At 30.1% G+C, this 27,974-nt stretch overlaps 7 protein-coding genes across 7 annotated transcripts, besides 9 other annotated features; 3 read left to right on the top strand and 4 right to left on the bottom strand.

The window, feature by feature from the left end:
• Nucleotides 1-113: 113 nt before the first annotated feature.
• On the bottom strand, nt 114-5,951 carry CMU_012830 (pyruvate:NADP+ oxidoreductase protein, putative; the record flags this gene model as incomplete). The annotated part of the gene is made up of 1 exon (XM_002140922.1): nt 114-5,951. The coding sequence occupies one exon, from the start codon at nt 5,949-5,951 to the stop codon at nt 114-116; it is 5,838 nt and encodes a 1,945-aa protein (XP_002140958.1).
• A 78-nt stretch (nt 5,952-6,029) lies between these two features.
• Nucleotides 6,030-6,050: a sequence feature (AT_rich).
• Nucleotides 6,051-6,993: 943 nt separating this feature from the next.
• Nucleotides 6,994-8,880, top strand: CMU_012820 (uncharacterized protein; the record flags this gene model as incomplete). The annotated part of the gene is made up of 1 exon (XM_002140921.1): nt 6,994-8,880. The coding sequence occupies one exon, from the start codon at nt 6,994-6,996 to the stop codon at nt 8,878-8,880; it is 1,887 nt and encodes a 628-aa protein (XP_002140957.1).
• A 480-nt stretch (nt 8,881-9,360) lies between these two features.
• Nucleotides 9,361-12,075, top strand: CMU_012810 (uncharacterized protein; the record flags this gene model as incomplete). The annotated part of the gene is made up of 1 exon (XM_002140920.1): nt 9,361-12,075. The coding sequence occupies one exon, from the start codon at nt 9,361-9,363 to the stop codon at nt 12,073-12,075; it is 2,715 nt and encodes a 904-aa protein (XP_002140956.1).
• A 209-nt stretch (nt 12,076-12,284) lies between these two features.
• On the top strand, nt 12,285-12,827 carry CMU_012800 (60S ribosome subunit biogenesis protein NIP7, putative; the record flags this gene model as incomplete). The annotated part of the gene is made up of 1 exon (XM_002140919.1): nt 12,285-12,827. The coding sequence occupies one exon, from the start codon at nt 12,285-12,287 to the stop codon at nt 12,825-12,827; it is 543 nt and encodes a 180-aa protein (XP_002140955.1).
• Nucleotides 12,828-12,903: 76 nt separating this feature from the next.
• CMU_012790 (uncharacterized protein) lies at nt 12,904-13,440 on the bottom strand (the record flags this gene model as incomplete). The annotated part of the gene is made up of 1 exon (XM_002140918.1): nt 12,904-13,440. The coding sequence occupies one exon, from the start codon at nt 13,438-13,440 to the stop codon at nt 12,904-12,906; it is 537 nt and encodes a 178-aa protein (XP_002140954.1).
• A 340-nt stretch (nt 13,441-13,780) lies between these two features.
• Nucleotides 13,781-13,807: a sequence feature (AT_rich).
• Nucleotides 13,807-19,002, bottom strand: CMU_012780 (bromodomain-containing protein; the record flags this gene model as incomplete). The annotated part of the gene is made up of 1 exon (XM_002140917.1): nt 13,807-19,002. One exon carries the CDS (start codon nt 19,000-19,002, stop codon nt 13,807-13,809), a length of 5,196 nt encoding a protein of 1,731 aa, XP_002140953.1.
• A 124-nt stretch (nt 19,003-19,126) lies between these two features.
• Nucleotides 19,127-26,569, bottom strand: CMU_012770 (fibronectin type III domain-containing protein; the record flags this gene model as incomplete). Its single annotated transcript, XM_002140916.1, has 1 exon — nt 19,127-26,569. One exon carries the CDS (start codon nt 26,567-26,569, stop codon nt 19,127-19,129), a length of 7,443 nt encoding a protein of 2,480 aa, XP_002140952.1.
• Nucleotides 19,139-19,178: a sequence feature (AT_rich).
• Nucleotides 22,230-22,259: a sequence feature (AT_rich).
• Nucleotides 25,151-25,209: a sequence feature (AT_rich).
• A 434-nt stretch (nt 26,570-27,003) lies between the features above and the next one.
• Nucleotides 27,004-27,047: a sequence feature (AT_rich).
• Nucleotides 27,048-27,142: 95 nt separating this feature from the next.
• Nucleotides 27,143-27,199: a sequence feature (AT_rich).
• A 69-nt stretch (nt 27,200-27,268) lies between these two features.
• Nucleotides 27,269-27,302: a sequence feature (AT_rich).
• A 135-nt stretch (nt 27,303-27,437) lies between these two features.
• Nucleotides 27,438-27,476: a sequence feature (AT_rich).
• Nucleotides 27,477-27,974: the final 498 nt, after the last annotated feature.

Raw genomic sequence — 27,974 nt, 5'->3', positions numbered from 1 at the left:
AAGTCGAAAATCTAAGTTATCTAATATTTATATTCTTAAATATTAGGGACCATGAATTCTTAAGTTAAGTGGTGTACTAGGATCAATATTATAAGTAATAAATATCCTTAATTCTATGACCAGGCCTCAATATTATACCTGCCTTTTATTTGTAAGCCATTGAGTATTTCATTGGCACTTTCTTCTGTAGCATTACTATCTTGACTCATAATAATATTTACTATTGCCTTTCTAATGTCAATTGGTACCTGTTTGGTACCACATAAGTAGAAGTATCCTTCTTTATCTATCAAGTTCTCGTGTAATTCGCTACTATTTTCTTCCATAATGCGTTGAACATACACCTTTTGTCTATACCTGATACGGCTGTCCTTACAAAGTTTCTGTTTCTTATCTTCTATAGGATCTCTAGAAAATGCAACGTTCAGAGATGTGATTATCCCATCATTTACATATTGCTCAAGTTCTTCTCTATAAAGATAGTCCTTATTCTTATAACGGCATCCAAAGTACAAGATAACTGGGCCTATTTCCTGTTTTAATACAGTCTTCACATAATATTTGTATTGGATGAAAGCTCTAAATGGTGCTAATCCTGTACCCATACATGCCATTATTATAGGAGACATATTATCTTTCGGTAAATTAAATGCACTAGATTTTAAGGAGCAAGGTAAAACTGGTACAATATCAAAATTTGAAGTATCACTCATAATACCTTCATTAGACTCTTTTGAGATCAATTTTGGTAATCTGTTAATAAAACCTGTACATTGACCATATTTTAAAATACCTGAAGATGTATTCCAATCAACTATTCCAACACATAACTCTATCTTTGAATTATTAACATATTTACATGATGATGCAATTGAGTAATATCTTGGTTTAATAAGTGGTACAATATCAAGTAATTGACTCAAAGATGGTTTTGCAGATGGATACAGATAGAACATATCTATAAATGTCTTTGTTTCACTCTGAAATTCTTGAATCAATGATTTTCCTTCATTTCTTGACCACTTCTTGGCATGCTCCTTTTCTGATCCACTACAATATCGGTAGAATTCATGATAAAATCTACGACCTGGCTTTCCCCATAAATCTAAACACTCTACAAATAATTGCAGAATAGTCATCTTCATTCCAAATATAGATAGATATCTCTGATTTACCCTAATATTCTTGTTCGTTTCTATCTGATTTAAGTTAATCTCAATAATACTATATGGATTAAAACCAAAAAATTCACATGCTTTCTTTGCCTCTTCAAAGTCATTTTGAGCATACAATGCAAGGCTATCACCCAAATTGTAGCGCAAGTTATTTTTATGTAAACTATCATCACTTAGATCAAATATTAAATGTCTAACATCCCTATCATGATCCAATGATGTAATACGAGTATTCTCTATTAATGGTAATAGTATTGAGTTAGGAGGCAATATAGGAGTATAAGGAATATCACAATTTCCTTCATAATTAATTGCATGCAAGGTTCCTGTTTGAATATTTAATTGATCATTGCGATATATATTTTCAATTACCTGGACGTTATATAATGGGTCTTTAGGCTGATCGTCAGTATTACTAGGTTCTGGTGCATTAACTAACTGTAGATAATCAGGCAACCATTCTATCAAATCAGTTTCATATTTTTCATCAGATTGATCATCCCCTAGTCCCATCCTTCCAATTCTAACTGCCCCACAGTCACTTAGTAGTTTGTCCCACTTTTTTGCAGCCTCATTGAAGTACACATATGTAGAATCACCTAAACCAAAAACTCCATATTGCATAAAATTACAAAGAAATTTAACATCTTCACCATTTGATAATAATTCTATATAACGCCTTTCTAATGATTCATATAAGATTTTTGAAGAACCCGGGAATTCACCTTGACCAGCAGTACTTGTTACTAGAATAAATGAAGAATATTGGGATGGATCTAAGAACTCATCAATATCTATATCATCTAAATTACATACGGTGCTTGTATACCCTCTAGATGTCAATTCTGCCTGTATATACAAAGCAACATCTTCTGAATTTCCTGTTTCTGTCCCATACAGTATGTGCATATTTCTTTCAAACTGTAAATTAAGATCACCCCCTCCAGCTTCACCATTCTGTAGAGCTAATAGTTTGTCTTTGAGTTTTTTAACTTGATCTTTTAAAGAAGTTACAGATAAATTTTCAGAAAGGTTCTTCATATGCTGGAAGCGTCTATCTGAATAAATCTTTAATCTACTCTGAGTAATAGATGCTAATTCTGGATTACTACGAAATAATTGTAAAAAACGATTTTCACGTTTTAAAAATTGACTAATATCTGCTTTGATCTTTTTAGAATCTAACGTAAAACCAGTTGACAATGTTACTATTGTGTTGTTTATTTCATCGAACTTTAAAAGTTGTGGATTGAAGCGATACAATGGCCAATAACCACTTTCTACAGCCAGTTTTACACTTTCTTGTTGCAATGTATACTTATCATATCCATGTTCAATGCAAGTTGAATATGCAATAATCAAAGATGTGCCAGGATAACGCTCTGCTTCCATTAATGAACGGATTGTCTGTTGATAATTCGCTCCTAATGCAATAGAAGCTACATATACCGATCCATACTCCATTGCAATTAATCCCAAGTCCTTTTTTTGTCTCAAATTCCCACCTTGTGAAAATTTTGCTACAGCACCAAATGGTGTACTCTTTGATGTCTGACCTCCAGTATTGGAATAGACCTCTGTATCCAAAATTAAAATATTAACATCTTCACCATATGCTAGAACATGATCTAGCCCTGCATATCCAATATCATATGCCCAACCATCTCCACCTACAATCCAATGGCTTATTTTGGGAAATAAATCTCTATCCTGATAAATTCTCCTCAGCATTTCTAAATGCTCATCTGATAATAAGGTATCAAATTTATTACATTCCAAATTCTCCTCAATAGTTGTAGTTATCTTCTCATATAAATATTGACATACATCCCCTTCATTCATATTCTTAAGCCATGATCTTAAGTAATCTTCAAATTTTAGATAAACATCTTTAATTGCACTCTTTTCATGTATATTTTTAAGTTTCTGGTCGTCAGATTTATTTAAAAACTCCTTGATTAATGCTTCTATCCTTGTTCTTCTTTGTCTATAGCCTACTACCATACCCAGGCCGTATTCAGCATTATCTTCAAAGAGAGAGTTACCCCATGCAGGTCCATACCCTTTGTCAGTGACGGTATATGGTACAGATGGAAATGATGCACCCCATATAGATGAGCAACCCGTTGCATTAGCAATTACCATTCTCTCGCCAAACAATTGTGTCAGTAACTTAATATAAGGTGTTTCACCACAACCTTCACATGCTGCAGAAAATTCTAATAATGGCTTTTGAAATTGTGATCCTTTAACTGTACTCTTGTCAAATTTATAACCGTGGTTGGGTAATTTAACTAAGTAATTCCAGTGAGGTATTTCCTGGTTTCGAACCATTTGTAATGGTTCCATATGTAGTGCATCGTCTGGACAAGCATGTACACATAGCTCACAACCTGTGCAATCTAAAGGTGCAACTTGTATACGATAATAATAAGATGAAAATTCCGCACCACCCTTTGCTCTTAATATATGCATAGATTTAGGAGCTTCTTCAAATTCCACTTCCTCTAATAAAAATGGTCTGATAGCGGCATGAGGACAAACAATGGAGCAATAATTGCATTGTGTGCACTTGTTCATATCAACTATTGGTATAGATATAGCAATTCCACGTTTTTCGAATGCTGTAGTACCTAAAGGCACAACACCACTAGGGTCAAAAACTGATACAGGCAAGTTATCACCTTTTAAAGCATTAACTGGCTCTAACACATCTGATACAAACTTATTTAGATCTGGTTTTTCATTTATTGATATTTGAATTTGCTTCTTTGAAAATGGAGATTCACATGTTGATGTTTCACTAGTTGTCTTACTATAAGGATATTCTTCAATTATACCTTTAGAAATTTCATAACCATTACCAACTATCTGATTTGAAAAGCTAGATAACCAAGCATCCCGGTTATATTTAACTTCTATTAAAGACTCCAAGGCAAGATCTACAGCCCTCCAGTTTGATTTAATAACAGCTTCTCCCTTTTTGCTATAAGACTTCTGTATTGCATCTTTAATCAAATTAATAGCCTCTTCAAAAGGTATTATATTAGCTAAGCGAAAGAAAGCTACCATAAGTATGTTGTTAATTCTCCTACCAAGATTTGCTCTAATTGCAACATCTTGAGCATCAACAACATACATCCTAATATTATTTCTAGCAATAATTGATTTAATTCTGGCAGGTAGTTCTTCACTAATCTTATCAACAGATTTCCATGAACAATTCAAAACAAATATCCCATTTTCTTTGATATTTTCCAAAACATCAAATTTGTATATATAAGATGGATGATGAACAGCAATATAATCACAACGTTGGAGTAAGTATGGTGATTTAATAGGCTTAGGTCCAAATCTTAAATGGCTCATTGTAGCACCACCAGCTTTTTTAGCATCATAAGCAAAGTAACCCTGTACAAATAAATTTGTTGATTCCCCAATAATTTTTATCGCATTTTTATTTGCAGAAACAGTGCCATCTGATCCCAAACCCCAAAACATACACTGACGTGTTTCATCTGTAAGTAAATCTAGTTTAGGTTGCCTTATTTGTAAAGATTTAAACGTAACATCATCATTAATACCCACTGAAAAGTTCTGAATTGGACTCTCTGACCTCATATTCTCCCATATAGAAAGTGCCATTCCAGGTGTAAACTCCTTGCTCGCCAAACCATACCTCCCACCAATAACTGAGATATTTTTATATCTGCTATCTGATTGCATAATCCTCATAATAGTTGTACTTACATCTAAGTATAGAGGCTCACCTAGTGCACCACTTTCCTTACATCTTTCCAAAACAGTGATTCTTCTAACTGTTGTTGGTAAAACCTTTGCAAAGGTATCAGGTGACCAAGGTCTAAATAATCTAACTTTTATCATTCCAACTTTTTCATTAGATTCTTTAATAAGATATTCGATCATCTCCTCAATAGTTAACCCCCCAGATCCCATTACAACAATAACATACTCTGCTTCTTTATAGCCATAATAGTCAAATAAATTATATTGTCTGCCAGTATATTTTGCAACTTTGTTCATTACATCTTGAACTATAGTAGGTACGGCATCATAATATGCATTTCTTGATTCAACTGTTTGGAAATAAACATCAGAACTAGTTGCAGTACCACGGAGAACTGGATGAGTTGGGTTTAGTGCACGAGATCTAAAAGCTCGTAGTTTATCGTATGGATAAAGAGCCTTTATAGTATCATAATCAATCATTTCAATTTTTTGAAGCTCATGAGATGTTCTAAATCCATCAAAAAAGTGTACAAATGGCATGCTTGATTCCAAAGTACTAATATGTGCAACAAGAGCTAAATCCATCACTTCTTGAACAGTCATTGCACCTAAAAATGCCCAACCTGTCTGACGTGCAGCCATAATGTCATTATGATCCCCAAAAATAGATAAAGAAGAAGTAGCTAGTGCCCTAGCAGTAACATGAAAAACACAAGGCCAAAGTTCACCAGCAATCTTATACATGTTTGGAATCATTAGTAATAAACCTTGAGAGGCAGTAAATGTAGTGGTAACACAACCAACACATAGAGACCCATGTAATGCGCCTGCAGAGCCCATTTCGCTCTGCATCTCTACTACAGACACTACCTGATCAAATAAATTCTTTTTACCTTTAACCATCCAAGAGTCTGCAGCCTCTGATATGGAGCTAGAAGGAGTTATAGGATATATAAAAGCCACTTCAGAGCACGCATATGCAATGTGACATGCAGCTACACAACCATCAACAATCTCACTCTTCATTTCTACACCAGTATAGTTCAATTATGATCTTGTTCCCAATATTATCTAAACCAAACAAAATCTATTCTACACCTCACCAAAATAAATTAAAAATAATTACTGGTTGTACTCGAAACAGTGGTTGCACCCGTTAGGATTATCTCCCCTCACTTCCCCTCCCGTTAGGGTAGCTAGAGCTATTAAAGCCCGCAAAACTAAACATAACTAGCGCCCTTTAGCAGTACTGTTTGCATGAATCTCTAAAATATGCAAATCATTAGAACTTTCAGCAAAACTTCTGCTCTTTCAAAAAAAAGTACTACAATTATTAATATCTTATAGATTAGAGTCTTTTAAAAAAGATATATCAAACTATGCCCCTACTATCTATTATATGTACCTTTGCATGTATTATTGCCGGTATGTACATGCAAAATTTAGAAAAAAAAAAAACCACACAAAGTAGAAAAATTAGGAACAACACTTCATAAATCTTATATAAATCCACTGAAAATGTTCAGTCAAAACATCACTTCAAAGAATTTCCACTCTTGATGAAAGATATCTTACGGAAGATTAGACTTAAAGCATCTTTTATTTTTAAATCCAGTACGCCTATAGGCAATATATTGGCGCCCTATCCACGTGTTGCCCACATTAAAGGCATGCTCATATGCGCACGTGTGGTATCGGTACCATTCATTTTATTAAATTACGTGGATTCTGATCGAATAATCACAGATTAGGAGGTTTGGAGCATATACCAAATTATAGTGGAGCTGTATATTGCTAATTGCACAGGTGAAAGTCGTTTTTCAAGGTAACAGGTCAAAAATATTAATATTAATACTCAAGCCAAAGATTGCATTAGATCAGAAAGATCTTTCGAGTTAAACTTCTTATAATTTTTTTAGTTGAATACTATCTCAATTGGTTACGTATATTCTTGTTTAAAACGGCTATTAAAGGGAATTGACGGAGATTTTATGAGTACATGCATCAGCGCTGAGTGAATTCAGTATAAGTAATATAAAATAAAGGTGGTGGTTAGAATTATTCTAACATGTTGACAGTGAGAGATTCTTTTGTTTCTGACTCAAAATTATGTGGTGATGTTAATAATAATGAAATTAATGAGGAGGCTGATACAGGTATTTATAACTATGATATTACAAAGTCAACATTGAGTGTAGATTCTAATTTCGTAGAAAATGATGATTCTTGCTTAACTACAACAATAACTACAAATGAACTGGGGGATTCCAACAGTATTTTATCAGTCTCTGGTACTAATTCTACTGGTATATTGCCCCAATATGGTTCTACAAGTAATGATGATAAAGCTGAGGAACAATCAGCCTTTGATATACAGCCATTAGATGTAAGTAATAATGTAGTAAATAATACAAATTTCTGTAAGGATTCCAATAATATGGGACCAATAGTCTCTACTAAACAATGTAGACGATTGTCAACTGCTAATTATGATATTGGTCCACGTCAGCTAAAATATAATCAAATTGGTGTCTATTGGAAAGATAAAGAAAGCAGAGTTTATGCAAGATTTACTTGGGCAACAAGGAAGTATTCTAAAAGTTTTTATGTGGGACCTAATAAACCATACGCAACTGTAAGAGAAGCTGAGAAGGCAGCTATAAGATTTTTATTGATTAATAGCCCATTGCATCGTCGAAGTCACTTAAAACATTTCAGATTTACAGAAAGTGATGATGAATCAAACGAACCTTATGTTGGTACTCAGGCATTGAAAGAAGCAAGAAAAACTAAGGGTATAATGCTGCACTTCCCTGCTCCAGAAAGTGATGATGAAGTATGGTCACATTATAATACATCTAATATTAATCCAGCTACATTATATGGTGAAATTATTAAGAAGATGGATAATACAAGTGACAATAATACAGGTTTAACAAGTCCAATAACATCAGCTCGTGATTACGTTACTTCTAAAAACAAACAAATAGCACAAAGTCTGTCAGAGCAAAGTACTAGTAATATAACTACTTCAAATGATAATTTATCATCAGATGAAATCTTTTTATCATTGATGGCTAGTCAAAATGATGTTGAAAGGATGGTTGAAAGACAATCAACAGGTGTTTTTATGAATCCAACGACAACAGCTACCTCTATCTCTTCGAAAAGATTCAAACCCTCAAAATCTGATACAGTGGAGTCATCAGATACTAGCTATGTATCAACTCCACAGTATAGTCCAATATTTGTTGATTCATCACTCGGAGGGGGTACATTAAGCAACATAGATTATAATACACTTGCTGCTTTACAACATTTACAAATGACTAATTATTACTTGCAGCAACAAATGGCTTTTGCAGCTGCCGCAGCTAATTTTGGAATGAGTTCAGGAGCTCCAAATAATACCAATTCATTTATTCCAACACATTTGGGAATTGCACAATCAACATTACCTGAATCTAAGACTGAATTAGGTCCTGAAATTCAAAATATTGATACAAACGGTATGTCATCTTTAAATCTTTCATCAAAGGTTCCAGCTATGGCATCCTTAATAGAACAACATGTTAAGATTCCAGGGCAAGATATGAAGATCATGCCTTCATCAAATATTAGTATATGTAGTACATCTCCGACAATAAATTATCAGCAAGACTATGCTGCAGCAGCTGCAATGGTAGCAGCTGCTACATATCCAGGTTGGTATCCAAGTCCTTATGCCTATGGAATACCATTCATCGGAACATATTCACAGTTTATCCCGACAATAGTACCAAATGCAGCGACTTGCAATATTGGATGCAATCAACAAAATAAAAATATCATGAATAATCAAGTCTCAATACCACCAGCATCTCATTCAAATATTGAATCTTCAGTAAACATATTTGATAATATCAAGGAGAATTTAGAGGAAGATAACAAGAAAGTAATGACTCCCAATGATTGACAATTAAATTGAGATATTTGCAATCAAGTATTAGAGTCAAGCTGATTGTATACTACTTCCACCCTCATTGTTGGTAGAATTGTTTTTTAGTTTTGATCAAGTATCTAGCTATTGGAATATTTGAATATTTCACTTGTCAATCTCTTTATTCATAGCTTAGTCGATTATTCATAATAATATTCATATTTTGTCTTATTCCTTATTTTCGGATATTTTGTGTTATATTAAGTTTACTTGTCTAATGTAGCTATTACAAATCATAAATAATTTTACCTAAATCTAGAAAGTGTAACCTCTATCCTACATTATAGCCTAAAATCAATAAAATTATAGAAAGTTACATAGTAGTTATACTAAGCCTAAAGAGATCAAACTGACTTTAAGCTCGAAACCGAGAAAATTCTTACCAATTGCAAAATAAAAGATAATAAAACAAACAACTTTAGCTAATAGAAATGCGTGAAATAGGAAGCAATTGAAATGCTTCGAAGGAATAAATTTATAAAATTTGAAATCCCATGGCTATTGCTAGTAATATGGGTGAATTTTACTCTAACCTCATATTCTCAAGAAGTTATCTGCACATCAGGAGAATGTGCAACAACTCCATTACCTGTATGTCCTCTAAACGGAATTTATTCAATTCAAGAGAAGGGATGTGTAATAACAGAACCAATTATTAAAAGTTGTCCTCCAGAGTATAAACCTACAGGTGTTACACAATGTAGCAGAAATATTCATACCGAGAAAATTATAACATGTCCAACAGGTACAACATATATGAAATATAAACAAAAACAAGGATGCTATTTTGAAATAGAAGAAACTCCAGAATGTGAATTTGGATTTATGGATGATGGTGAGGGAGGTTGTTATGCCCTGAAAGATGCTCAAATATATTGTGATAATGATAGTGTGGAAGAATTAGATGGATGTTATAAACATATAAATCATAATAAACAATATAACTGCTACAAAATTCCCGATAAATTTCAATTAATGCATTCTCATAATAAGCTTACCTTTGTATCATCAACAGCATTTTTAGATGGAGACCCAAATTATAAAGATGATGGGTCTCCAGCTCCAGTTTGCAAAATTAAAGTATTTCATACTCCAAAGTGTCCTCCTGAAGCATATGAAACATCGAATGGAGAATGTATACTCAAAGTAAAACCTGAAGTTTCTTGTCCTCAAGATTATACATTACGAGGTCTTACTGATATTTATATAGAACACCATGCAAGCAATATACCATTAAATCAACATCATGAATTAACATGTGAAAAGATTGAATCAATAGATGCTATAAGTGAATGCCCACCTCAAATGATTAAAAAAAGTGACAATATGGGGGTTGAAGTCTGTATTTTGTACAAAGAAGAGATACCTCAAATTTGTCCAAATAGCTATACTTTCATTCCTAGCCAAAAATTATGTATAAAACGCTATACTTCAAATTCAAAATGTGATCATCCATATATATATAAAAATGGTCATTGCCATTTACCAGAAATCCCAAGATTAGATATTAGACCTGATGTATATTGCACTGATCCAGATGCAGTTATAGTGAGGTCATATTGTGTAAAGAGTAAAAGTGAAGATCCAATTCTAAATTGTCCACCAAATTACAATTTACAAGATTCCACCAAAGATTGTATTCATGAAACTATTTTAGAACCTATTAAGACATGTCCACCAAGATATTCAATAAATAAACTAGAAAATATATGTGAAAGAAAAATTAAGCAAGATTGTTCAAAGACAGAATATATCAAGCAGTGTAGCACATTTAGAAATGAAATTCAACAATTTGACACATCTATAAATTTAGAAGGAAGATATTATGGTAACTATAACCATCGTGGTCATCATAACCACCATGGTCATCATCATGAAAACCATCATGTCAACCATTTAGAAATTGACCCAGAACGAATTATTCATCAATGTACAGAAACTCCAAAATATATCGAGAAATTATGTACCTCTACTGAAACTACACCTATTATATATATCTGTCCAGATGGAAAAAGATCATCAGTAAAAATAGAATGCAAAGTTTCTCAGACAACTTCACCAATACTTTCTTGTCCTAAAGGTTATAACCTAGTTGGATCAAAGTGTGAAATGCGAGAAATTAGTTCTATACAGTATTCTTGTCCAGCATATTACTCTCTTTCTACAAATAAAGAAAAATTACCTTATTGTATCCCTAATAAGAATGAAGAAAATGAGATATCAATAAAGGAAGCTTTACATGAGTGTCCATATGGAGGAATTTTAACAATAAATGAATCCAAACAATATGAATGTGTGTTAACTAAGCAACCTCGTTGTAATACATCAAATTGCAAAACTATTTTGAAAAGATTATCTCCTCAATGGAAATGTCCAAATGGCTATGAATTGGATAATTCATCCTTAAATTCTCATTCATTATCATTACAATATCATCATACCCATAGTTCCCATGACTTTCATGAAACAATTATTCAAATAACTCCAAAATGTATTTCTAAAACAAAAGTTCCAGTTATTAAGCAATGTGCAAACCCTATGGCAGAATTTCAAAATGGAATGTGCATAGAAAATGTAGAAATGGAATGTCCAATAGGAGGATGTGAAGCATTTTTAGAATTTGCACCTGAACTGGAGTGTAAAAAGGGTTCTGAATCACTTGGACCTCATAATGCAGATTTATGTAGGGAAATTGTCCATTCACCTTTTTTGTATAGGTGTGATACTGGTGGTAAATTAACACAATATAATAAATGTACATATACTAGAGAAAAAACTTGCAAACATGAAAATTGTAAAGAGTATAATCAAGTTGAAGGAAGCTATCAGTGTCCACCAGGATATTCTGAGGTTAGATACATCTCAACTGCTTTACCAAATGTCCTTGAATTGACCAATACAGGCAATACTAATACTGGAATTCCTAGAAAACTTATGGGACCAGTAAGACCTATATCTAATATGGGTCAGTGTACAGCTCTAGAATTTACACCATATACATTAAGCTGTCCTAATGGTTATACTGAGGCAGAAGGGAAATGTATAGGTGTTGTGGATCCTACTTATCAATGTCCTAAAGGAACATATATGAGAAAAGATGGATATTGTGTTAAAGTTCATAATAACACTCGCAAAAGTAGAGACTCAAAAGATGTAATAAGAGAAATGTAAGAGGTGAATTATAATAAGATTTTACCTTATTATTTATACAATATATTTCCGAAGTGAATAAGACCTACAACTTAATATTCCTCAACCCGCTTATTATAAAAAGGTCGCTTAGCTGTATACCGCTAAAGTCAATAATGGATAATAGTCAACTAGGTTCTAGTATACTTAAAATCATTCTATATTAACAATATATTCATCTAATATATATAATGAGGCCTCTAACTGAAGATGAAACGAAGATATTATTCCAGAAGTTGAGTATTTATATAGGTGGAAATCTTATGTCTTTGATAGATTGTGAAGATGAGACTTATGTATTTAGATTGCATAAAGAACGCGTATTTTACATGAGTGAATCTATAGCTAAAGCAGCTTCTTTAGTTCCAAAGAAGAGTCTCTTAAGTATGGGGGTCTGCTTAGGGAAATTTACTAAATCAAAGAAATTTCGTCTTGGCATTACAGCACTGCAGCATTTGGCAAGATTAACGACAAACAAGGTTTGGGTTAAAGCAGGTGGTGAACAAAGTTATATATATGGGAATCATGTAATAAAACGACATATAGGGCGTATGACAGATGGATTAAGCAATAATATGGGGGTGATAATATGTTCTATGGATGAAACACCTCTTGGATTTGGTGTGTTAGCAAAAAGTTCCAGTGAAGTAAAAACAGCAGATGCAGAGAATATTATTGTATATCACCAAACAGATATAGGAGAGTATTTAAGAGAAGAGGTAGATCTAATTTAAAGAGAAGAATATTTTAACTATAATAGGAATTTAGCAAGTTTGAAGTAATACATAGCTACACTTATTTTTATCTATCTTACTGAATTGTATTAAATTCCTTTGGGATAGGCTTTTTCTTTAATAGCCATTTAGTAGTACGCAAAAATTGATCAAAGTCTTTGATATTACACCAATATTTTATTATATACCAGAATATCCATAATACACTGACAATTGTTGCTAATGGGTATAAAAAAAGTTTTATTATTTCACTTTTACTCAAATATACCTTTGTTTCTAATTTCGTTTGAAACAAAGGTTCATATGACTTATCAAACAATGATCTTTCCCCAATTTTATAATTTTTACCTATTTTAAGATGATTATGTTTCTTTGAATTAAATTCTTTGCGATCAGCACTTAGCACATTTCTCCATTTAGGACGATTTAAGGAGTTAGTATTAGTAGAAATAAAATATTTCTTTAAGATACTACTTTTTGATACTTCTAGAGGATATTGTGATTTTTGTGGGTAATAAGATTTTGCTATTCTAAGATTGTTGAGTAATTCGTTGCTCGATACCTTTAGATAAGCTAATTTGTATACTGAAATACAAACTCCTATACTCAGCATCCCAATCTCTATATTCTTATCAGATAACTGTAATATATTTTTTTTAGAACAGTCATACTTCTTAGTACTTTTCACTAGTTTTATAAAGGGATAGAGCAAGAATTGAAATGCGCTCTAAAATAAATATAAAGTGGTAGTTCAGTTAAGTTAAACTAGTTAGTAAGATCTTAATTAAAATATATCTCACGCATCTATTTTTTTTACAGTAAGATTTTAAATACACTTCCCTAAATAAATATTATTAGTAAACTTATTACTTATATTATCTATGTTACAAACTTATAATCTTGGAAAAAAAAAATAAAATAGAAATAGTCAGTAAAGAAAGTATTATTTTAGCTTTAAAATATTTATATATTAATTAATTCATCTTCTCATCATTAGATAAGCTTCAATTCTCTCTATTCCCTGTATTTCATCAATTTTTTGCAACAAATTATTTTGTATAAACGTAGCAACAGTTACTAGTGGATGATTGGGCCCATTATAGAGCTTGCAGTTTTCAACTAGCTGTAAGACATCTTCCTGAAATTCCTTCCTAGAATGATACTCTCTTTTTTTACATTTGTTAATCATTAACTGTAACCAGATTGGTTTTTTAACAATATTATAGTAGTTAGGAGCTATTCTTTCACTCACACGATTCCAAAATACATGGGAATAGTGATGCAATGTTTTTGTTCCATTAATAATTCGTTGTAAACTTATACAAAATTCATCTAGAGCTTCTGAATATGAGTTAATCATTGGGCCAGAACCTACTAGTGATGCATCAACTGATACATCACTAACAGCTATACTACCCATAATATTCAAACTATGCTGACTTTTATTTGTAGTACTTACATCTGCACCACTAATATTAGAATATCTTTCGTCATTATCCATCATTTTCCTTCTTTGACGTGCTGATAAGCGACTAAAATGTAGTGAATTATCGTTCGGATCTTCATAGTTTGTTGATTGTAATGAAAGATTTAGATTAGGATTATTGATGCTAGAAAATCCATTTATAGAAGACATTTGATTATTAATCCCCACTTTTAAATCATTAATAGCTAATTGTGATGATGGTGGTCTACCACGCTTGCCAGCTCTAACAGTTGGTAGCAATGAATCTAACATAACCAATTGTCTACATTCATTGGTAGCTGTTTGAGAAAAGCCCATACCTAGCAAGTTAGCTATCGTACTTTCTTCATCAATAATTGTAGATTTACCAGGTTGTATTAATGGTAGTATAATTCCTTTCTTCTTTGATTGGTTAATTGCATTTTGATATCTACTTGTGCTACCTGTTTTATTACCTTCATATAAAGGACACATTGGATTTGATGCAATGTGACCAATTTGACCACAACGACGACATGTTCTACTTGCACGACCCAATACACCTGGAATGCCAGTTGGATTTAATTGACGTCTCTCTTCTCTTTTATAATGCATCCTAAGTTTTCTCCATTGTTGAAAATACTTAATATTTTCTTCCCCATAAATATAAACTACTTTCTCATCTTCATATTCCCAACTTGTCATGTTACGTCTAACACGAATCCAGGCTAGTCTAGGAATATACTCTAACTCATTTAATTTATTTTCTTTCGAACTATAAACACTATTAATAGAATTCACCTTCATGTGCTCACTTGTTCCATGTATTTGTTTATTAATATCATCATCTTCACCAGCAATCATCTTCCTAAAATCTGCAAGATCTTTTTCTTCTTCTTCATCCTCTCTTTCATTGGTCGGAAATTTCCCTGTGCCATATAATTGCTCATATAATTTACTGGATCTCACAGCTTTTTTATTAGATTGATTTATTCTACTGTTATTTATATTATCGTTAGATTCATTATTTGTATTATTTGTATTAACTAAAGATGATATAAATGTCTCTTCAAGATCTAAATCTTCTATATTATCCTCATTTCCATCTGAAGTCGTATCTTCTCTACCTAAAGTTTTGTTACCCTCAGTTTCAAATTCTACTGTGTGTAAATCACTAAGTTTATTTTCATTACTTCCATTATATGATTGGGTTTCTTCATCATCATCACTATAACTGCTATCATCAGTCATAACTGGATTGTCTGGGTCTAGTGCATTCTTTTGATTCCTTAAAACTTCAATAATAGCATTAATATAATCATCTGAAGATAATGCTTGAGATACTTGCTTGCTATTTGTTGAATTAGATGCATTAATAGGTTCTCCAGACAAAGAAAAATGACGAACTAGAGCTACACGATCCCATCTAGGTAATGGTGCAATTGCATCCTCATCAAAACCATACTGCAATAATCTCTGTCTTAATTGATCCATTGATAACTTTCTCAAGTCTTCATTTTTATTATTTGACTTTTGACTTCTTGATTCCATTGTAGAATCAATTAATCCACGACGTATTAGATTTATACCTTCACCACGTCCACCACTAGGATCACCAATACCTCTAATACTAAATTGACCATTTTGATTCTTAATAACTTGAATATATTCTTGTGTTATATTCCAAGGAGATAATAATAGTGCTTCCTCAATATAACGTGCTATTGGAGTTAATCTTCTTCCATTAGAGTTTATAATACCAGTACTTGACTCATTAATCAATCTCAATAAATTAGAAGCTAAATGATCACTATCAGTTGATACTCCACCTTCATTAATTGTTTTATTTTTATAAATATCTTTAGCTTTAATTCTAGCAATATCTGCATATTTCTTTGCAATACCTTCCATTTGATCTAATTCACTAACAACTATTGGAATTTTGCCAAAGTGACGTAGTGATCGAATTCCGATTTGCTTAAGCTTAAGATCACCAGCAACTGCGCTATCTAATGCACATATTAATTCAGGTGTTATAATTTCCCTTAATTTATTTTCGCTCAATTGCTTAATCTGAAAAGAAGATTGTGGTGAAGATGACAATGCATTATTACTTGGCCCAGTATTTGAAATAGATGTAACACCAATATTTGATGAAGATGAGCTTGCACTAACACTTAAAGTAGAGTTACTTGTGTTACTATCTCTAGTTTCTTTACAAGAGAGTAATATTTTCTGAATTACATTGGGATCAAATACTCCCCTGAATAAATTTTGACAGAGTTGTCTAATATTATCTGTTGAGTCACGTCCATTTTCTTTTGATTTTCTTAATGCAATTGCACGCAAATGATCACGTCGTAGATCTATATATGTTTTGCTATCAATACAAGGTACTTCCAGTAATGGTTCTTCCTGTCCTACCGAATATACGCAAGTTAAACAATCACCCGAAAGTGGACGAAGAAATAGTCTACATTTGAAGTTAGATAAAGATGATGTATTTGTTATACTCTGCCTAATAAGCAAGAAATCCGTTGAAAACATATCATTTTGACTATAATTTTTGTTATTAGTTTTTTCATTATATTTCTTAGGATGATAAAATATTGGAGCATTAAATAAACCTGTTTCAAGTATTGCAACACTTTCATCTTTAGTTATTGGATATTCAACACCAAATAATTTTGGATGATATTGTTGGGTATTATTACTACTTTTATTATTTTTATTATCTTCTACAATATGAATTGAACCAAGTGGACCAGCCAAGTTAAGTATACTCTCAAATTTATCCGAATCTGAGGTATTACTCTTAATAAATCGATTAATTCTAGCAGCCATTCCTAAGTTATTCATTAACAATGGATATTGTTCAACATATTCCAATAAGGCTATTGGAGTTTGGTGTGTTAATGATAAGTCTTCGGGTGATATAAAGCATACAGATGAATTAATACAAGGTAATGTATCTTTGGATTCCTTTTGTCTCTGAAGATAACGATGTAATAACTGGGAATTTGAGTTATATAAGTATTTCCCACCAAATACTGGATATACATACCACGGTCCTGATAGTTCACTATTATTAACTTCAGTAGAATTATACAAATTATTATTGATGAAATTATTCCAAGTAGCAAAATAATTGCTATTATTAGGTTTTGAAAAGAAAGCATTATATATATTATTTCTAAAATCAAAACGGTGGAATCTGACACCATCTATAGGCGATAAATAGCCACGTATACCATAAAATGACCATGCTAAAGGAGTATGTAATGAATCTATACTTGGAACATGTTTCTTTGATTTCTCATCAAATTCATTATTATTACCAACCATTATACGGCGTTCATGATATTGACGTTTTTCATATTTCCATATTTCATATACAGATGTAGAATTTCTACTTTTTATATCAGGCCTACAAAGGAATGAAATCCAACTCTTAAATCCACTAAGACATCCGTCTATACTATTGTAGTTTGTTGGATATTTTGATAATGCATTCTCATTATCTTTATATCTATTGTTAAATACATCAATTAAAAAATTTTTTATTTCCTTTTCATCTACTCGATCAAATAATTTTGGAAAAAACTGAGTAAATTGTCGTAAAGATAAAAAATATATCCCACTTGAAGTATTAACAACTTTCGTTAAATCTTTTGGCACATCAGAAAATAGTGTAGACTGACTCATAGCTTTATTTATATTTAATATCATACTAGTGTTATTATCCATATTTGTATCATTGGTATTAGTAGTGTCTTCATACTCTAGCGGATTCATACCTAATATTGCCAATTCCAATCTTTTTTGTTTATCAATTTTCTTCATTTTCTGTCTCCTCTGTCTATCTTGCTGGGCTTTGTTTAGTGGTTTTTCTGATATTGATTTTGAATTTTGAATTTTGATATTTCTATCTAGATTATTTGTTTGTTCATCATTCATATTTTGAGATTCATTAGTATAGTTACTAATATCATTATTTAATCCAACATTAGTATCATTTTCTAAAGTTGAAAATTCATTAATACACTTTTTTAAGTAATTCAAACCTTTATCACGTGTATCAAGATACAAACATGAATTTAATATATTGAAATTAAAATTAGATAAGCTGGACAACAAATTATTCTCACCATATTTTATTAATTTATCTCTATTATTCTTATAATTACCAAGAACCTCAAAGTCTAAATCATCTTCATATTCATCATCACTATCGTCATTGTCTATTATTATATTTCCTACTCCAGCAGTTTTGCTATTTATTACCTGATAACTATCTATATCTCCCCAGTAACTCCACTCATCTTTTTCTGAAACAAATTCTTTTGGTGTTTGAACTAATATATCTAATACTTTATTTATCTCTACATGTTCATCACAAATATCTTCTTCATCCCAATATTCTCTTTGTAATTTTGAGCTATTCACTGTAAATTCTTGTGTATCTTTATATCCTTTAGAATTATTAGGCTTACTTGATTCTTCAACTTTAGACTCAAAAGACTCTGTAGGTTCATCATCTATATCTATTGGAAGTTTTACAACAATTTCCTTATCCCTTAGTGTTACAGGGAATTTTGCTCGCTCTTCATCACTAAACTCATCAGTGCTACTTGTATTACGTAAATTTATATCCAATATGTCACTATATATATTTTCCACAGATAATATTTCTATAGAAGGGAAATTAGAATCATCTTTATTTATATCCATTATGTAATAAAGAACTTGCCTTCACTATTTTAAATTGTCACTATTGTCAAATATGATAGCGGTAGCCTACCGGACTTCTTATTGGCAGAAGTACCCTTAAAGGTATAGTTTGGCAATATGAATTTCAACATATCACTATTTTTTTTAGTATAAAATAAAATTTATAAAGAATATAAGATAAGAATATCCATCTAATAACAAATTTGAAGGATTTTAATAATTCTATAGAATTATTTGTTTGGTCAATTGTAACTTTATACGGGGATACATGATTAGATAATAAGGAACGCTCTTTTAGCTTCTTCCAATCATTTGTGTATAATAGAACTCTTAATGGAGAAAATTCCATTGATCTTAGTGCAAATTCTTCTGAAAATATTGTTTGGAAATCAATATATACTTCATTTTCATATAAAGAAGTATTGTATCTAGCTAATAATAAATCTGTATAACCGTCTCCAACTAATTTATCATTAAATATATGGGACTTTATATTATTTACAATGATATCTTGTATTTGTCTATATTTTTTTTCTAGTAATAGCTTGTCTATCTTATGTTTATAATTAATTAAAGTTGTATTTTTCGATGATAGAGGATCTGAATATGATAACATAAGATCATGAGTTTGGCATGGAATAATATCCATTTCTATGATAGATAATACAGGTGAAATACTTTCTGATTGATTTTGATCTAAATTACAAGAGCCAATAAATAATAATGTGATGTTTTTCATTAGAGGATATCTGTGACTTGGATCCACCATATATGTATTCACCATCTCTTCAGGTGGAAAAATTTGTAATATATCTATTCTATCTTCTTTAGTATAATTATATAATGAGGAGTTATTATCTATTGGACTTTTCACTTGATTACACGAATGTGGTGATTCATTAAATTGTCTTTGTACATATTTTCTCGATGATTTTGTCTTTAAATATGTTGATACTTTTGTAGACAAAGGTGCATAATTAGCAGACCACTTTATCTTAATATACATTACACATGACGGGGGATCAAATAATAATGAAATATGCGGAAAGTATGATAATTGTCGATCGGCTCTCAAGTTGTCGGATAAACTTTGATTAAGTGTTTTATAGAATTTAAATTCTGTTTCTGCTTTTCCATCAAACATATTTATAAATATCTGATTTTGAAGCATAAATGGTTTAAGTTCCAAAACTGGCATGTAAATTATTTGCTGTTCCAAAAGCTCTTCACCATGATCACCAAAGTTGTATTGTCCAGAATAAGCTTTGACAGTAATATTTTTGAAAAGATGTCGTTCATAATCATCTGGCCATTCTGAAACAACTAATTTACTCGTTACAAATAAGTGATTTGGAGTATAATGTCGATATTTAGATATTTGTGAGGGAGTACTCAGTTCAAAAGTGGCATTTTCTAAATTTTCAACTAAAAGCTGCCTATGATTACTAAGAGCAGAATCTATCAGAGCTTTTCCAGTGTAGATTTGAACCTCTAGAATATTAGTTTCAACCAAATTCCTTAAGTAATTTTTACTGTGAGAATAATTAGGAAATTTTATTATATGATTTAATTCATCAGTAATATTTTGAAACTTGTCAATACCTTGAATACTTAATAATACTTCCCCTGGAACTAAATTTATTAGCATTAGTTCAATTTCTCGTTCTATTGAATTTTCGTTATTAATTCTATTTAAGTACCAATTGTCAAATAATTCATATTCGATATTATGTTTAGATGATATTTTATTATCGTAAGATTTCACATTATACTCATATTCATTATACCAAATCTGATCACTTGTTCCATTTAATATTGTAATGTTAAATATACTTATACGATGTAAATATTTTATACTAATATGAACTAGTACAATATTTGAAGAAATACCTAGTTTTAAAACTGCTCTAGATAAACCATTACTCCAAGTCTTACTATAACCTTTTGGATAATATATATTCGAGTTTTCAGAATATTGTTTTAAGTCAATAAAATATATTGAATTTTGTTTACCAGTTATTGAATTTAATTTTCTAAATTCAGATGTAATTCCTGATTCTGAATAAATTTGGCAATTAAACTCTTTATTATCTTGATTTAAGACTTTTATATAATAAAATACACATTTTCTCACTTTATTTACCTTATTTTCAGTCCATTTACATATATTAAGATGACATAGATCTTTTATATAACTAATTTCCAATAAAATGTTTTTCCCACTTTGTTTGCAATATATAAAAATCATAGAATTGTTATCAATATTTTTAAAAGATGAAGCCTGGTTTAAAGCCCATGTGATCTCTATACCTGTGTTTTGACTAATAACCAAATCAATGACACTATTTGAAAATTGACTACAGTCAATAGGCTTTGTGAAAACATTTTCAATTAAAGATGGTTCACTTTTTCCCAATTTATTTATTGAATATACTTCTACAGTATATGGTACCATTGGTATCATATTATCAATAATAAGGAATGAATTTTTTGTCATATTTGATATTTTATCTGTAGTTAAGTTCTTTGATGAATAAATATTATAGCTAAACCCAATTAATTTATAACCTCCATTGTTAAGTGGATTATTCCATGAGATACTAACTGAGTTATAAGTTAATGGGCTATAAAGTACATTTGTTGGTTTAGTAGGGACACCCTTATTTGTACTATATATTTTTGAATTACAAATAATTTCATCTGTATTATTATTTTCCATTTTAAATATAAACTGAATATTGCTATTAGCAGGTAAAGATTTAATTGTAAATTCAGATTCAATGTATTCACTAATTATTTCATCTGAATTAGGGTTAGAAAAGTTTATTAACATCTCTTGTGCATTATAACTATCTGAGAATGTCCAATCTAAAGCATTTTCAATTGTGTTCGTTTTTATATCAGCAATTTTGTATCCTAAAACAATATTTCTTATTGACCCGTTAATTTCTCGATTCCTCTTCCACTTAAAAATTCCAGTGTTGTCGGAGTTTAAAGTAATAAATCCTTTACATAGTTCTTCAATATTATCAGTTCCATTATATTTAGATTTTAGTACCCTTAAAGGAAGATCACTGACAGTTACATTAAAGCCAAATGGGGGTATATATACACTATTAGGTATGTTGTAATTGTGGGTTATTGCAAATTTGAAAGTATAATGTTTAGATGGAAGACAATCACATTCAATGGCTAATATGTAAGCAAAACCACTTTTTTCTCTTTTGTATTTATTTTTATATTCTATAAATATATTAGAAAAGTGAGCTTCACCGTCAAAAACATCATTTCTTAAATCCAGTTTTGGTATATCATTAATTAAAAACTCAGTACTTCTGTAGTTAGTTGGATTAAACTTATTTTGAGGATACCAAATAACTCTAAATCCTTTAACTACATCATCATTACTGTATGGTTTACATATCTTATAATTTCCACTATTAGAAGAGCCTGTACACAATGTAGGTTTTTGTATCTCCAAAATAAAATATAATATTGGTGCTGTAGAATTCATTAATGCTATATATTTCACATACCCAGTACCCTGATTTTTTTCATATATGATATTAGGTACTGACCAGTCTAAATTGAGTACTGAACTCGCACTATCAAAATTGAAATGATCCGAATTTTCTTTAAGCGTTCTTTTAAGGAATATACCATGAATATCTTTAGATGCAGTAATTCCTCTAAATTTAATTAAAGTAGTTCCATGTAAACTTTTTTGTTGAGATCTATAAGAACTGGTCATTGTAATTTGATTATGAACCCAAATAGGTACAGTTCTTTTTTCATTAGGCATTAGATATCCATCTCTAGGAATATCTGAAGATACCTCTAACCATGGAACGATAGATATTGAAAAATATTTTAAGTGTCTATCAATTTCAAGCTCAGAAATAAAATCTAGCACATCACTTCTGTCTGTACTAATACTGAATACTTTTAAAATATCCTCACTATCAGAAGATATATGATTCTTCCAAATCCAGTCAATGCGACCTGATTCAAATAATAGTATCTGAACTTCATATATACTAGAAAAATTCAATCTAATTAGCCATTTAGTAGTGCTAATATGCCCTATTTCAATATATATTGATTCTACCTTGCTAATCTTACATACCTTGTCAAGTGGTTCCATTAAATGTATATTCAGTTTGTTAGTCTTCAAATTGTCCCTTAGTTTAAGTGTTCCTTTTAACCAGTCAAACTCAATATTTGAATATAATTTTTCACCTAATGGAAAATTAAATATTAAATTCTCATAAATATAGTAACTTTTTTCATTTTGTAATGAACATAATATACGATCTGTTATGGATAAAGGAGCTTCTACTATAATAGACTTAGATTGATTGTGTGAAGTATATATAGCATAGTTTTTAGTTATAAACCTTTCTAATGAATCAATCTTATCTTTAAGATCATATTTAGTAGACTGATCTGACATTAATATTGAATATTGTACTAAAAAATCTTCTTGGTTAATTATTTCTATCATATTTAGTCCAACTGGTAAACTCATAGTTTCATTTTTGCTATATGAAGTATATCTAGAATAATTATTTTGTACTTTTGGATTTTGAATTTTAACATCCAAACTTCTAATCTGTCCAGTTAATGTGACAAACTGTGCTAAAAATAGTAGTTCTTTGAATTTCTCTGGCAAATTTTTATGATCTGAAAAACGGATAAATTTAATAGATTCGCTTTGCATTTCATTCATCATTGAATATGCTGCATTACTATAAATATTTAGAGTGTGAGATATATTAAGAAGTTCTTTGGGTCCTAGTTTAATATCATCTTTTATGTTTACTTCAATATACACTGAATATATAGTTTTGGGATTCAATTTATAAAATTGGAAGTATAAACCAGTATCCGAACTATTTAAAGTCTCTAATACTTCTTCACCTACTATATTAAGCTTATAATATCTAGACATTTCAAAACAAACAACAACTTCTTTATTACACAAATTATCTTGTGACTCCAGTTGAAGGGTGACATACTTTTTGTATTTATTAATACTCACTGGGATAATATCAAAATTAACTTCCAATTTAGATACCTTCACTAAACCACATCTGCCTAATATTCCTATTTGAAATCTTTTCTCTCCTATTTTTAAAAAGTATGGAATTTCTACTAGAATTCCTTGATTATAGGATTTTTTCAGTGCAGATTCAATGACTGACTTTGGAAATATTGATAATTCTAATCTAACATCATATAAACCATAAGGTATTGTTATTTGTGTGTAATTCATCAATAAATTATCACTATTATGCCTATATATGGCAACTTCTATTTCAGTCTTGCCACCTATGACTTGCTCATATTTCATAATTTTCACATGTTGAAGGTCTAAGTAATCATTTTCAATATTTACAAATAGTATATCATTACATAAATACCCTTTGTATACAAATATAGAAGGAAATCTAATTATAACTTTCAATAAAATTGTTTGAGTAATGTTATATTTGCCTGAATTTGTATTTGCGGTCTTAAATGATGCTATTATATTAACTGGAATAATTAGCCATATAAATGGATTAACTAAAATAGACTCTCTTATATTTGAGTGTATCATTAAGTCATCAAATAATCTTTCAGTTGAATTTAAATAGACTCGAAATATCAGAAGTGAGTTCTTGTATGTCATTGCTTCCATCTTTACCACTAAATTTCTTTTTCCAGCATGGAATGAGACTGAAACAAGTGAACCAATTATATTTGGTTCTATATCATCTCCATTATTCAACTTTCCCATAAGTTTTCCCAATGTTAATGTCATATCCAAGTCAAATATTTCAACACTACCAAATCTCGATAGTGTTTCAAAGTCAAATATAATATTCTCTTTCCCTAATTTAACAGATTCTATTTCCCCAACAAAAAATTCATCCGTAGGGAATGTTCTTTTTGATAATAAACTTCTAATAATTTTGTCTTGTAATGTCTTTTTCTCAATAATTATCCCATATAACTCCATGGTATCTCCAACCATGTCACGACGTAACTGGGTTTTATCTGCAAACCAAAAATCCACTACAGATTTGCTAAACACTTGAATTACAATTGTTTCCAATATATTTTTAATTTCAGCTTTAACTATTATAACATAATCCCCACTTGGATATTTTTTATATAATTCAATTTGATTACCTAATTTATTTATTGAATAATAAAATATTTCTCCAGATATTTTTTCGTTAAGATAGATCTCAACTGAATTTAATAAAACTTTTATACCACCCTCACTATCATATATCTCACAAAATCTCCGATTTTTTGATATATTTGTAATATAGGAGAATTCACATTCAAAAATATCTACAGTAGAGTCATCATGAAATCTTAATAGAGATTTATAAGTATAAGTATTCCAAGTCCTTAATGGTACTTTTGGTAATTGTTGAAGAGTATTTTCTGCTTCTAAATAAATAGATACTCCAAGTTCATCTGAATAAATTACGGAATATATCTGTGCATTTAAACCTTGAGTATAATTTTTCCTTAGACACGTCATGCATGCTGGGTATATACCTTCATCAATTATTATTGGAGATTTCCATTCAAATATAGGATTATGGTTTCTTACTTCTAATAAACCCCTCTTCATAATGTTACCATCTAAACTTTTAAAAATAAATTTTGTAAAGTAGTTTCCACCTTTCCAATTAGCTTTTAATTCAATTAAGTATTCTATTAACTCTAATTGATTTGAGGGTTCACTACACTTAAACTCAACTGATAAATCATAACCTGGTAATATAGCTTTTTGCGAACAAATAATACATTTTAAATGAGCACTTCTTTTAACTAAAATATCAACATATAGTATACTATTAATACAATAATTTCGTATTTTTACTGAGGCTGTGCTTGCAATCAACCTATTACTTAGTGGTAAAATGTTGTCTTTATTGTTCATACCATCAAATATAACTATTGGAGGATATTTAACAAGCACACTAACTTTTTTAATCATCATCTTATCACCATCAGTTATCTCAATTATACCTTCATACAAGCCACATCTATAAACTCTTGATCCTTCAATTGCAGCAAAAAGTCTACCACTTCCCTTTCCAGGAATAATTATGTTCTCAATGAAAATTGAGTTATATTCCACTGTTCTCCAAATATCTTCTTCATTAGTATCTAAAGGTCTATTTGGATTGAATTCATAATCATAAAATAGAAATAAGTTTTGACTTCGATGATCTATAACTGACTTTGTAATTTGTTTGTTATCAAATATATTGTAAATATTGTCATATTCATGAAATTTAGAATTTCCAAATTTAAAATGTGGTACAAATTCATGAACATTATCGTAGTACTTGCTAAATTTTTTCCACTTAAAGTGAGCATTAACAAATACTGGTAGAAAATTGGAGTTTGTGAGTTTAAACAGCTCTTTTATTTGCACCTCTGATCCATAGAAAATTTCAATATGAATATCATCATATAAATTATATATATCCCAACAGTATATAGAGTAAGTTGGTAAGATAAAAATAATCCAAGCTAGATGGTATACCAGAAACATTTTCAAATGATAAGCAGTTTAACAACAGCTTTCATGGGGATCTCAGCACATTTTCGCCCCATACTATAAATAGGTCCACCCATTATTTGCAAATAATATCAATTTAATTTATTGAATTAATAGCATATGAAGTGTAATCTAATACTATTAGTAGCTTCAAATTAATAAAGAAAATTGCATTTTTTAGTAGATATAGTTATATGCAATAAGGTGCATGTGGAATGCCGGTATCTTACGTGTTTAATAAAAAAACTTTTTACCAAAAGTCATTTTAATTAAAGTATTAGAAGAAATTTAGATACTCTCCGATATTTCATTGATAGTATGGAATAACTATCTCAATATAAATATAGTACTTAATCTACTTTTTATAGAACTACTTAAGATCAGGTATATATGGAAAAGAGAGAACTTTTTTGTAAATCAGATAAATCATATTATATATTGATTTAAATTTAATTGTTGTTATTTATTTAAAGTACTTATACTCATCAATAATAACATCTAGTGGAAATTGAGCAGCCCAGCATAGGCACTTTTTTTTTTTTTGGATTAAGTTCATCAAAAGAAGTGTATATTTTTATTCATATTCTTATTAATATTAAGTAAAAAACTAATTTAAAAATAATTCATACTAATGAGATGTTCTAAATTATTTACTAAAACTTGGAGATCATTTTCAAAAAATTCCAGTAATACTAAAAAATAAAATATTTTTTATACAAATAATTATGGATATCAACAATATGAATTTTAGATAATTCAAGTTATAAAATAACTTAGACATATATTCAGTATTTTGGAAATAACATTATATTAGATTCAATTACTAAGACTTACAAATTACTAACCTCTGCAAGAAGTGTACAAAAAAAAATTTTTTTAATTGAAAAATATTCAATATTAACCTTAAGGGAATTTTATAAATCACTATACCTCAATTTAATATAGCTAAGAAAAGAAGGAACTTCATTTGAAAATTTAAATTAACATATTTATTCATTGATACAATATAGTTGGAAATTCCATCATGTAAATTTATCTTTAGTCATAATTATTTGGGATAGTCAATATTATGACATATTTTCAGCTATTTAGAAGAAAAATTCTAATCTAGTCCAAGTTTTCAATAATCACCTGAAGTAATACTTCAAGAAATTAGTTGAAATTTCAAAAAAAAGCAAAAAAAGTATGCTAGTAATCTTTAATTTCAATTAAAAAATTCAGATACATTTATAAAGTGATTTAAGTATAATTTTGTTGTTTATTATTCAGCTCATTTATCATGGGATATGTTTGTTAAGGGTGTTTATATTTCCTTTAGATTCTCAAAAAAGTCTTCCTAGCTCAATAAAGTGGTAATAATAACAATTTATTTTTTAAAACTAAATTTGAACTGAAAGAC

This window comes from Cryptosporidium muris, genomic scaffold (assembly GCF_000006515.1).
Source record: "Cryptosporidium muris RN66 scf_1106632373475 genomic scaffold, whole genome shotgun sequence".
Classification (NCBI taxonomy): domain Eukaryota; phylum Apicomplexa; class Conoidasida; order Eucoccidiorida; family Cryptosporidiidae; genus Cryptosporidium; species Cryptosporidium muris.
This window is presented reverse-complemented; position numbering and strand designations above follow the sequence as displayed.